This window comes from Euprymna scolopes, chromosome 23, assembly GCF_053919585.1.
Source record: "Euprymna scolopes isolate OS-2025 chromosome 23, ASM5391958v1, whole genome shotgun sequence".
In the NCBI taxonomy this organism is placed as follows: Eukaryota; Metazoa; Mollusca; class Cephalopoda; order Sepiida; family Sepiolidae; genus Euprymna; species Euprymna scolopes.
In genome coordinates, this window is record NC_136504.1 from 106,896,404 (window position 1) to 106,909,138 (window position 12,735).

The following is a 12,735-nucleotide window of genomic DNA, read 5'->3' on the forward strand; positions in this document are numbered from 1 at the left end:
ACTGAGCTCTGCTGCCGAAACTGTTTCACAAGATGATCAATTGTGCTCTGATTTGGAGGTTGTCTGACATTATCATGCACACGATGGGTTCTTTGTGTCAAGATTATAGAAAGACGATTTTCAAAATGAAGTTCAATAATTTTGGTTTGTTGCTAAATTTTTCTATGATTACATTTAAACCTCTGCATATCAATATAGTCAGGGAAGCTGGAAGAAAATGTTAGGACATGCCTCGCTCTTAATTTTCCCCACTCTTTATCTGTACCTAAACCTAAACATAGATTCCATGATCAAAGTTTCTTCCTTAGAACTGCACGCCTGTGGAATTGTCTTCTGTTTTCCTGCTTTCCAGCTTTCTATAATATGGTTGTCTTCAAGTCCAACGTGAACAAGTTTCTGATGAGCCGTTCCACTTAGGTTAACAAATTTACCGAACTTCCATTACTATCGATTACTATATTGTCCTTTTGACTACTCTACACTCTTTAACCCTTATCCTTGAGTGGCCTATCGGCCTTGATAAGTGGTGACGTCTATGTAAAAAAAAAAAAAAAAAAAAAAATCTTTACGTCACAGAACAAAGATGTCATATTCTAAAAATCATATGGGTTTGACTAGTAACTTTTCTATTTGGCCAATAAACGAAAATATTTACTTGTCAAAGGTCACATAAAGATAAATTTGTCCGTAGAGTCCTGAAGGAATTATTTCTTTTAATTCATGAAAGAATCTTTGCCAATGACAAAATTCATAATGTTATCAACAAAATATGCAAATAAATATTGTTGATTAAATAAAAAAATGAAATTCTTACCGCTGGTTTTATTTGAGTCTTCTTTGACTTTATTAAATTTTCAATGGCTTTCACAATCTAAAAAATAAGGAAAGAAAAGTTTTTTTCTAAGCATTTAGGATGTTAATTGTATGTGTGTGTATATATATGTCTTGGAAGTTTCTTTAAAACATTTAAAACGATATATAAAAAAGTTTTTTAAATGTCCTTCATTGGAAAATTATTTTGTCAATATGTCAATTAATTTCCTTCATCGCTGAATCGTTTTACATGAACAAACAATAGTAGCAATGTTGTTAAAGGGATCATCAGTTGATTACCATGTACCAGGAATTTAAAAACAAAACAGTATATTAAATCATGGCTCTTCAGCACTTCCCTTAAAACATGAACAAACAATAGTAGCAATGTTGTTAAAGGGATCATCAGTTGATTACCATGTACCAGGAATTTAAAAACAAAACAGTATATTAAATCATGGCTCTTCAGCACTTCCCTTAAAACATGAACAAACAATAGTAGCAATGTTGTTAAAGGGATCATCAGTTGATTACCATGTATCAGGAATTTAAAAACAAAACAGTATATTAAATCATGGCTCTTCAGCACTTCCCTTAAAACATGAACAAACAATAGTAGCAATGTTGTTAAAGGGATCATCAGTTGATTACCATGTACCAGGAATTTAAAAACAAAACAGTATATTAAATCATGGCTCATCAGCACTTCCCTTAAAACATGAACAAACAATAGTAGCAATGTTGTTAAAGGGATCATCAGTTGATTACCATGTACCAGGAATTTAAAAACAAAACAGTATATTAAATCATGGCTCTTCAGCACTTCCCTTAAAACATGAACAAACAATAGTAGCAATGTTGTTAAAGGGATCATCAGTTGATTACCATGTATCAGGAATTTAAAAACAAAACTTCCCTTAAAACATGAACAAAAATATTTTTGATACTGGATTTACTTTTTTTTCCCTTAAGATAAATCAGTCTAATGAAATTGTGTCATTTAAAAAGTATTTCATACCAGTGTCATCCGTCTCGAAAAATTAATGTGCTTATTATTTACAAACTACTGATTTTATATAGTGTTTCGTTGTATCTACATTCTATCACCCCCTTCTTTGTTATTAGTATTTTTTTTTTTATATATTTGCATTCTTATTTAATCGAACCATCACTAATTATTAGTTAATAAAAATATATAAGATTTTATACATTTAAATATGTATAAAATTAAAAATAATATATACATTTTTTTACATCATCCTACATGCATTGTTCAGATATATACATCTTTTTTTTTTTTTACTCCCTTTAATCTTAAAACATCATCTCCACCAACAATTTTTTGTAACCCCCCCCTTCCTTTCCTTAACGGAAGACACACATAAAAGTTACATTTTCAACTTCATATCATAAGGTCTTTAAACCATGCTACACGTTAGACATGGCAAAATATTTCCTCCTCTAAAATCAAAAAACTTTTTCAACTATTTTTTTTTTTTCAAAATTTTTTCTTCCCTGATGGGATCAATAATGATCGAAACAGTCGGCACATCGTAGCAAGATATAACTGTATTTACATAAAGAAAATAAAAATGATCAATTTGCTCTCTTTGATTGAGCACTATCAACGACCCTTGATGGAATTCAAAGATTCTTATGTTTTGAATATTTTCAACCTGGAACAAATTATATATGTCTTGGAAGTTTATTTAAAAATGTCCTTTGCTGGACAATTATTTTGTCAGTAAATCAATTAATTTCCTCCATCGATGAATCGTTTCACTTACATGAACAAGCAATAGTACCAATGTTCTTAAAAGGACCATCAGTTGTTTACCAACCAGGGATTTAAAAAAATAAAACAGTATATTAAATCATGACTCCCCAGCAGTGCTGATCAGACACACCTCCTATAAAACATATGAACAAAAATATTTTTGATACTGGATTTATTTTTTTCCTCCAGATAAATTAGACCGACTAATTCATGTGATTTAAACAATATTTCTTACCAGTGCCATCCATCCATTTTTCTCTGATGAATTTATGTGCCTATTATTTACAAACTACTGATTTTATATAATGTTTGGTTGAATCGACTGTACTACTTATGACCTCCTTCTTTGTTATTAGTATTTTTTAAATATATTTACATTCTGATTAACCTGTACCATCTCTATCACTAATTTTATCATTAGTTTTTAAATTTAAATATATATATATATATATATATATATATATATATATATATATATATATATATATATATAAATGTTTAGAGGTACAGAATTTGTATATGGTTTTAAATAAAATACTAGGCGGAAGTTTCTCGAGAGCTCTTTCGGCTATCATCTCTTCAGGAGTAAATCGATAGCAATCTAAATAATATTGTAACGAAAATAAAGAGTTCTATTGGGGAACTTATTTAATGTGGCAACCTACGGGGACATTAATTAAATTTATTTACGTTTAAAAAACGATCAAAAATGTTGGCACAACAAGGGAGAAAAAAAAAAAAAAAAAGCGGGAGAAAAAATTCAAAGTTCCCCAAAAAGAAACATCAAACGCATTGTTTCTCTTTAGTAATAGTAAAGTGTGAAAAAAAAAACAGGTGCTCGTTTTTGATTGACGTGACGTGACGGCGATAGGTATTCAGCAGTTAGCATTTTGTGCGGGAACAGCTTTTAATGAGGTCAATAAATCGCTCCCTCGTCTCGAAATGAAAGCTACCGTCTGATATGACGAAGTCGACATTGACCAAAGTCGAGGTTCGCTTTTTTTATACCGAAAACCGAATGTAACGCGTGCCGATGCGGGAAATGTGGAATAATTAAGGTTTGAAAGTCAATAAAATTAAATAGCGAGCTCCGTGGGTAACTCTGAGATATTACAATTTATAGATGATATAAAAAGTTTTAAGAAGTTGTGAAGCGAGCGAGCACTTCTCTGTAAGAAGCCTTTTGTGGACATCGAGGAAAAGCGTACATACATACACACATACATTTTCGCTTTTATATATATAGATTACTCATGTGGTTCTGGATATTTTCTATTTATTTTACATATAAGAGAAAAAAAATTAAAACTAAGTTGAAAATTACAATCAAATTGATTGTTCGACTGAATACTCCAAAAGAAAATTTACAAAGTCTTTATTCTACAGAGTTTCAAAGAATGCTATTCTTGTTATTCTTCTCATCAGACGACAGAAAGAGATCAGTAAATTATATTTGTAGCAATGCTAGAATTTGGTTATGGCATTAAATGAAACCGTAATTTATTATAATCATAAATTGCAAAGATGTACATATTTTTTAAAAACGAGTGAAAAAATGTAGGAAATGTAAAAAATAATAAAAACAAACCAGGCACATATTGCATGAAGATTCTTTCAACGATAATCCGAAAGGCGAAAATAATTTTTTAGAAAGAATCAAATCAAAATTTAAATCCAGTTGAATATAATTAGTCCGGCTGAGAAATTTTTAACACAACTGAAATTATGGAAATTGTTTTTGCGGATAGTGTAGTAGTTCAAAGATAGGTTGATCCGCAGTTGAGTGGATTCAAGAAATAAGATAGACAGGAAATCAACATGTCATCTCCCATTGATTAGAAAAGATAATTTCAGACTAATTTTTTAAATTAAGGTCAGCCTAAAATGATGTCAGCACAAGATGGTTTAAAAAAAAAAAAAAATAACTTCAATCTTTCATCTCATCTCCACAGTCTTTCATGATAGAATTCACACGGCTCCTCCAGCACTCAGGGGTACTATCTTATTTTTTTTATTCTTAAATTTTTAATTGACCAAATTGCTATAAACCTATAACTAATTTGATTAAGATAATTCTGTTTCAATGGCATCTTAAAGCTGAAAAGTTTAATATGGCCATAAATTCCTAATTGTAAATATTTTTTCCATTTTTTTTTTTTTATAAACTAGAAGACTATATATGTCTGAGTGTGAGTTTATTCCCTATGATTCTGAAATGGCTGGGCCCAAGTTTTTTTTTGAAATATACTTTATGTGTCTGGGAGTGTTCTTAATTTTGTATTGGAATGCCTCTGATAAGTATTAAAAATCAATAATAAAAAAAATCTGATTGAAAAAAAAGGAACAGTCAGATTTTGACAAAAGTTAACACCCTTATATCATAAGTGCCTTTGCAAAGTTTTATCACCACACAAGCAGAAGTGTCCAGCATATAAAATCAACAGTAGGTTTTTTGATAAGACGGGGGGGGGGAGGCATTGTTCAAAATGAACAATACTTGACTTTAAACTTTAATTCAAGCTAATATATATAAAAAAAAACTTTTATAAAATCAACAGTACATTCTCTACAGTGCAATGTAAATTAAAATGTATCGTGGACTAAGTCACTGCGGGAGGTATGCAAGTTTCTTCCCGGTGCACCACGGCTAGAGCAGGCAATCATGCAATTTGGTTAACAAATATGTGATTTCACCGATCTCGTTGAAGTATTGGAAGCGTGGAACATTCATTGATCCTCATTCAATTCCGGACAACGTCGGGTCTGCCTGTTAGTTAATGGTATTCATATTAGATAATTTTTATTGCACAGCACGGCTTACCGTAAGAGTTGTCGCTCCAAGTTTATCTGTCCGAAACACTTGTTTTATAGCTTCACACGCAGTTTCAGATCCCTGCAGAAAAAAATATCTTTACATTAAAAATACACAAATTGATTACACAACAGAAATGCACACATCTGATGTATTACTATCTTTTGCTCTATAATAAAGACCAATGTGTACTTATTAATATATATAAAGGAATATGTCCGTTTATATACTAGTAGGTGCTTATTAGTTATTAGAACAAAATTCGAAAATCGAAATATTGAATTGCAAGTAAAACCAATGGTATCTACTTAATTGTTATGTCACAGTAATGAACATATCCAAAAATTATGAAAAACGATAAGGTAGAAAATTAATTATTAATGAAAACAATTTTGAAAGATAATTAGCAAAAATTGAGTTTTGAATAAAATTTTCAAAAAATAGTTATCTCCCTTGTTATGATTCGAACTCTCCAGTTTCTTTGTTTTGCAAAACTCAATTTTTGCTAATTATCTTCAAAAACTGTTTTCATTAATAATCAATTTTTTTTATTTTTCATCATTTTTGGATATGTTCATTACTGTGACCTGAATATTAAGTAGATGCCATTGGTTTTACTTCAAATTCAATATTTCGATTTTTAAATTTTGCTCTAGTAATGACAAAGTGTCTATTAGTATATAAAATGAATAAAATTAAAATGAAAGAAGAGAGTGTGAAGGTGATATATTTTGTGTAAAAAGATTAATAATTGGAAATTATGAATTTTTGAAAAGGAAAAACAAACAGAATCAACTTGAGTGCACGGTCGTTTTGGAAACGATATTTATTTTATTAAATTGACAATAATTGATAAAGGTTTTGTCTTCAAATATGATCTCCTCATCAGCAAAAATAGGGTTGGTGGGGAGGGGAGAGGTTTAAGACACCAAAATAAAACTAGCATTTTTGTAGCAAGATGGATATTCCTTACTGATTTTCATTATAAAACTTGTTTTAAGTTCAGTCAGTATATCTTTGGCCATGCTGCTGCAGTTTGTCTCCGAACCTGAACTTATACAGTACTATGGGCACTGTTCTTTGAAAGTATTAATACATTAAAATAAACTCTGCTCTTTAGACTATGTCTAATTCCCTCTATTATATATATATATATATATATATATATATATATATATATATTAGTGGAAATGGTAATTAATAAAAACTGAAGAAAGTGCTCAATACTGTTGTAGAGCAAATATGCGTTTTATTTTTTATTACTGTATCTTTCTGTTAAGTTATATTATTGTTTCCGTTACCCGGCCGTTTTTTCAGAAGCTAAAGACGGCCAAAAAAAACGGCCGGGTAGCAGAAACAATAATGTAACTTAACAGAAAGATACGGTAGTAAAAAATAAAACATATATATATATATATATATATATATATATATATATTTAAATAAGAAAGGTCACCAACAATTGCTATGTATTTTTTAACATTATTTTATTATTCCGACCAAGTACCAACGTGGCCCTCACTTCCACCCAAGTAATAATAAAAAAAATCAAAAAATCAAAAATAAATAAAAAGTAGGAAAAAGAGAAGAGAGAGAGTGGACAGCAAAAGACAGGAATGACCATAGTCTGGCCCCAATAAGAAGGGTAGTAGTGGAACACACCCATGAAGATATTTGATGTTATTTACAGACATTTCATCTGCTCGGGAAACATGTAACCAAAATGGACTGCGAAAATGCTTTTATACATTCTGAACACATTTTACATATATTTTAAATATTTTACATTTTGAATACTTTCTGAAGAGGACGCTACACAGAACGTCTGAAACGCGTAAAAAACTATTTCAATGATTTCAAAACATTATTACAATGATCTAAATGTGATACCTTTTTATATGAAAAATCAAAACACGGAATAATAAAATAATGTTAAAAATACATAGCAATTGTTGGTGACGTTTCTTATTTAAATATACATTTTTCTCTCGTTGGAATCTCTCAACCAATTTTATATATATATATATATATATATATATATACATACTAAAAACAATAATATTAAATGAAAGATGAGGAATAAAAGTTATATGCAACTTTATTATGTCGTCAGAACAATAAAGAAAAGTTAAGGGAAAATTTAAGAAAAAAAACCTCTTTAGGCCATAGCATTTTGAAGCTAAATGCTTCTCATCAGAAGAGGAGAACGGCCAGAATTATACAAAATGCCAATATAGAAAAAAATGGCTTACTAACCTTTAAAAAAATGAAATAAGAATAAAGAAATAGGATGAAATGGTAAAAAATAATTAAAAGTAGGTACAACAATAAGGGTAAGAGGGAAGGGTTAGGGTTATATGTAGGTAGTAGTACAAAAAATTATAAGCCACTGGGAAATAACTGGTAACGCTAAATAAGGGCTAACACCAGAAGAAGAAAGGGGAAAAAGAGAAAGGAGATAGAAACAGCAAACAGGGGATATGCAATTACATAAATAGATTTTTAAAAATTAGATAAAAATAAAAAAAATAAATCAATCTGAAAGTGGAGAAAAATTGGATTAGAAAAATGTTTTTTTTTTTATATATTTGCATTTTGTACAATATTGGCTCTTCTCTTCTGATGAGAAGCATTTAGTTTAAAATGCTATGGCCTAAAGAGGTTTTTTTTTTCTACATCGTCCCCTTAATATTTTCTTATTGTTCTAGTGATATAATAAAGTTATATACACCTTTTGTTCCTCATCTTTCATTTTAATTTTGTTTGCTCCTCTTAATCGTGTTGTGTTTTCTTATCCTGATAAGTTTTGCTTTCTTAAAGATTTACTCCTTGACGACATAATTAAATATAAATGCATGTAGATCTGTTCAGTCACACACAAGTTTGCTATTTAAAAAAGTGCCTTTTTCTAGCCCCCCTCCATTCCACCCAACAAAACCATTTGATGAGGGGAAGTGAGAAAGCAAATAGATTCCGTAGTTTTTTTTTTTTTTTTTTTTTTTTTTTTACATGGAGTTCACCACTTATCAAGGCCCAATGGCCACTCAGGGATAAGGGTTATTGTGTGTACAGTAATCAAAGGGATAGTGTAGCAATAGTATTGGAGAATTGGTAAGGTGTCATTACTTAGGGAGGCGGTTAATCAGGAATTTGTTTGTGTTGGACTTGAAGACATTCAGGTTGAAGTCGGGAGGGAAACAGGCAAGCGGAACAGAGTTCCACAGGCATGCAGTTCTAAGAAAGAAGCTTTGTTCATGATATCTACGTTTTGATTTAGGCACAGATAGGGAGTGGGGAAAATTATTGACAATGGTTTCAGCTAGCAGGTGTTTTTTGAAAAAGATTGGCGAGGGGGGGGGGGGACCAGAGAATGGAGCTCAGATGAGTACCTGCCATGGAAATAACGATAGAACAATGACAGGCTCGCCACGTCTCTTCTGTGGGAAAGAGGTTGCAGGGTAGAGAAAAGGGCATCCCCCACCAAGCCACAAAGTCTATTTTTCACTCTGTCAAGGCAGGATAGGCTGTTTTTAGCAGCTCCAACCCAGATGTGGCAGCAGTACTCCATCTTTGGACGTACTTGGCTCTTATATAGATAGAGAATTGCATTATTAGTGAGATATCTTCTGGAGCGGTAGAAGGATCCCACCATTTTCCCAGTGACCTTGGCCACAGACTTGATGTACGTGTTCCATTTAAGATCAGGAGTAAAGGTCAAACCCAGGAGCTTATCAAAACCTGGGGCCTCCCTTAGACGAGAGCCATCCATTTCAATTGATGCCAGATGGGGATCAGAGCGTTTATGATGTAGAGATAGGAGCTTGGTCTTAGATGCATTAAAGGTAACCAGCCACCTCTTTCCCCACTGTACCACGCGCTCAAGATCAGAGGAGAGAGAATCAGAGAGAACATCATCATTTACGGCCTTTGATGTGTTGCCATAGATGGTCGTGTCATCAGCATAGATGTCAACGAATGATTTTAGTATGTATTTTGGGAGATTGTTGATGTAGATCAGGAAGAGAGTTGGGCCCAGTATGGACCCCTGAGGGACTCCAGCATTAATACTGTGGGCCTCTGATTTCTGCCCATCAACCACTACTCTTATGAGCCTATCTGAGAGAAATGACTTAATGATCGAGAAAACATTTAGTGGGGGATGCCCTTTTCTCTTCCCTGCAACCTCTTTCCTACAGAAAAGACGGTGTGAGCTTGTCTCTGCTTTATCGTTATTTTCATGGCAAGTGCTCGTCTAAGCTCCAATCTACGGTCCTTCCCTGTCCTGAGATTCACGAAAAACACTCGTCTAGTTGAAACTACTATCAATAATTTCCCCCACTCTTTATCTGTGCTTAAACCAAAACGTAGATTCCATGAACAAAGTTTCTTTCTTAGAAATGCACAACTGTGGAACTCTGTTTTGTTTTCCAACTGACTACAATATGGTTGTCTTCAAGACCAACGTGAATAAGTTCTTGATGAGCCGTTCTCCTTAAGTAATTCAATTTACCAAATTTCCACTACTAACGATGACATGTGTATTATTGGGAATCCCAGCTTAATTGCTATATAGGTAGTTTTAGAAATAGAAACTTATGTAAGTATATCTTCATTTCCCATCAACGAGTTTGGCAGGGTCACAAAAGGTTGGGTTTGACAGGTATCAACCTAGAGAGAATGCACTGGAAATTAGGGGTGACACGGGAATTGTGGTCGTAGGCTTCCGGTTGACGACCACATGGGCAGAGAGTGGTTTAGGCAGCAGAGGAATGCAGATTGGAGATCCAGCTCTCCGACAACCAGGGTTTGAGATGATAGGCTTGCCTTTAATAAAAGATTGAAGCTTCAAATCCATCTTGTTGTTTATTGATGTATCTGTCTGCAGTGACCACTTCCCAATGAGATGACCGACCAATGTCCAAGAAGATATCATCCGCTTGCCAAGGCAACCAGGTATGTATGCATTATACATGGCACATACACGTCTCGAAGACTTTCAAGGCAAGAAACGGTGTAAGGATAAGAACACCCCCACCCACACACATATAACAGTGAACTGCACGTAAGATACGTAAGAAAATACACACACACGCGTATATAAATAAGAACGTCGATAAGAACACACAGACAGATAAAAATAACAAAAAATAGTAAAAAGAACCAAACAGTAAGAGTTAAAAGTAAACGATCAAATAAATTAAAGGATGCAAAAACCTTCATTTAACATGTGTTCCTCTTGACTACTGTACACTCATTAACCCTTATTCTCAAGTAGCCTTTGGGCCTTGATAAGCGGTAACTAAGAAAAAAAAAAAAAAAAAAAGGCAAGTAAGACCAATCACACCGGCTCAAATTGAACTTCAACATAAATAACTCTAATAAACCCAACTAGCAACATTCCATTCTTTCACAGTAGAAGCCCCTAGATTCCAGAAACTTTTTACACGAATAGCTTTTCTTTCTCTCCCTATACAAACATGCAGAAATTTAAATGTAATGTGAACAAGCCAAGCATGCAGGGTCTTCCTCCATGAGTGAAAAATTTACTTTCACCATGACTAATGTTTGTGCAAAATTAAAAGAAAAAAATTCAAGCCATGGTTATTGAGAAAAGTGTGAACAAACAAACGGATGAATGATTTACGGGCAATTTTATAATCGCTGCTTGGGATGGGGGAGGAAGGCAATCAGAGTTATCCCCAAAAATCCATTCTGGCAAAAAATTTACTTTTATAATGACTAATGTTTGTGCAAAATGTTTTAAAAATCCAAAGTGCGAATAGATGAACGGAAGTGAATTACTTTGTCAAGGGACCAACAAACGTTTGCTGCACAACTTCCCACTCAAGATATGCTCTATAAATCTGGTCCTTAATAATAGTAGTCCGTTTGAGTTGGCACGATGACTTGTTTTGAATGAATTAAAAAAAAAAATTTAATTACTGACAAAATTCATTAATTTTATATGAATATGCAGGCGAAGCATATGTATATTTTTAATTGGGGATCACCACTTATCAAGGCCCAAAGGCCACTCGAGGATAAGGGTTAATGATTGTAGTAATCGTTAATGGTGTAAATTGGGTAGAATTTGATTATTTATGGGGACGGCTCAACGAGAACTTGTTTACATTGGATTTGAAGACTACCATGTTGTATTCAACCGGGAAGCAGGACAGCAGAACAGAGTACCACAAGCGGGCAGTTCTGGGAGAGATGCTTTGTTTATGGAATCTGCGTTTAGATTTAGGCATAGATAGAGAGTGGGGGAAATTGTTGATAGTGGTTGTAGTTAGTAGAGTGTTTTTTTTTGTGATAGTTTGGTAAGGGGGACAATAGATTGGAGTTCAGTTGAGCACTTGCTACGAAAAAAAAAAATGATAGAGCAGAGACAGAGGCTTGTAACGTCCCTTCTGTGGGAAAGAGGTTGCAGGGAAGAGAAAAGGGCATCACCTATTAGGTTTCAAAGACCGTTTGAACTCTGTCAAGGCAGGATTGCGCAGACTCGAGTTGACTTCATCCAAAGGACAATGATGCCTCGACAGACAAATCTCAATTAGGTCCTAGCTGATACAAAGGTATAGACGCTAACATTGTGGGGTTCTTTTCCATGACAATATCACATACGCACACACAATAGGTTTGGTTGTTTTACAGCATTTCGACCTTTTTCAGGTTATTTAATGCCGAATCCAGTTATTTTGCAGACAATTTTTATGCTTCAAGCTCTTTATATCTTAAAATATTTATTTGTAGAGTTTGGTTTGGTTGTTTTGTTTCATGGCATATCAACCCCCCCCTTTTTTTTTTTACATGGGGATGGGGGTCACCACTTATCAAGGCCCGAAGGCCACTCAGGGATAAGGGTTATTGCGCGTACAGTAATCAATGAGATAGTATTGTAGTAATCATTAGTATTGGGGGTTTTGATAGAGTGTCTTACTTAAGAAGGCGGTTTGGCAGGAGTTTGTTTATGTTGGACTTGAAGACGTCCAAGTTGTAGTCAGGTGGGAAACAGGCAAGCGGCAGAGAGTGGGGAAAATTATTGACAGTAGTTTCAGCCAGACAGGTGTTTCTTGTGAAAGATTGGCGAGGGGGGACGAGATCGGGTTATTTAATGCAGAATCAAGTATGGGTTATTTTGTTGAAAGTTTTTATTCTTTGAACTTTTTGTATCTTCAATCGCTAGTTTGTAGCGTTTCGTTTCATCGTCTTGTAGTGGACTTTGTTATTTTTGTTCTCTGTCCTGCAGAACATGAATGAGTTTTGCAATGGAAGAAGGAAAAGGGTTACAGTATTAATGTTTGGTAGATTTTAAGTTAGGCAACCAGTA

General features: G+C 33.4%; 1 protein-coding gene across 1 annotated transcript in view; it reads right to left on the reverse strand.

Moving 5' to 3' along the window:
* The window catches only part of LOC145246123 (nucleolar complex protein 3 homolog), an 88,053-nt gene that overhangs the window by 43,526 nt on the left and 31,792 nt on the right, over window positions 1-12,735 (reverse strand). The window contains exons 9-10 of the mRNA XM_080107971.1: window positions 5,412-5,483; window positions 815-871 (exon numbers count right to left, since the gene is read on the reverse strand). Coding sequence (XP_079964097.1) covers window positions 815-871; window positions 5,412-5,483 — 129 coding nt within the window. The remainder of the gene's footprint in view (window positions 1-814; window positions 872-5,411; window positions 5,484-12,735) is intronic.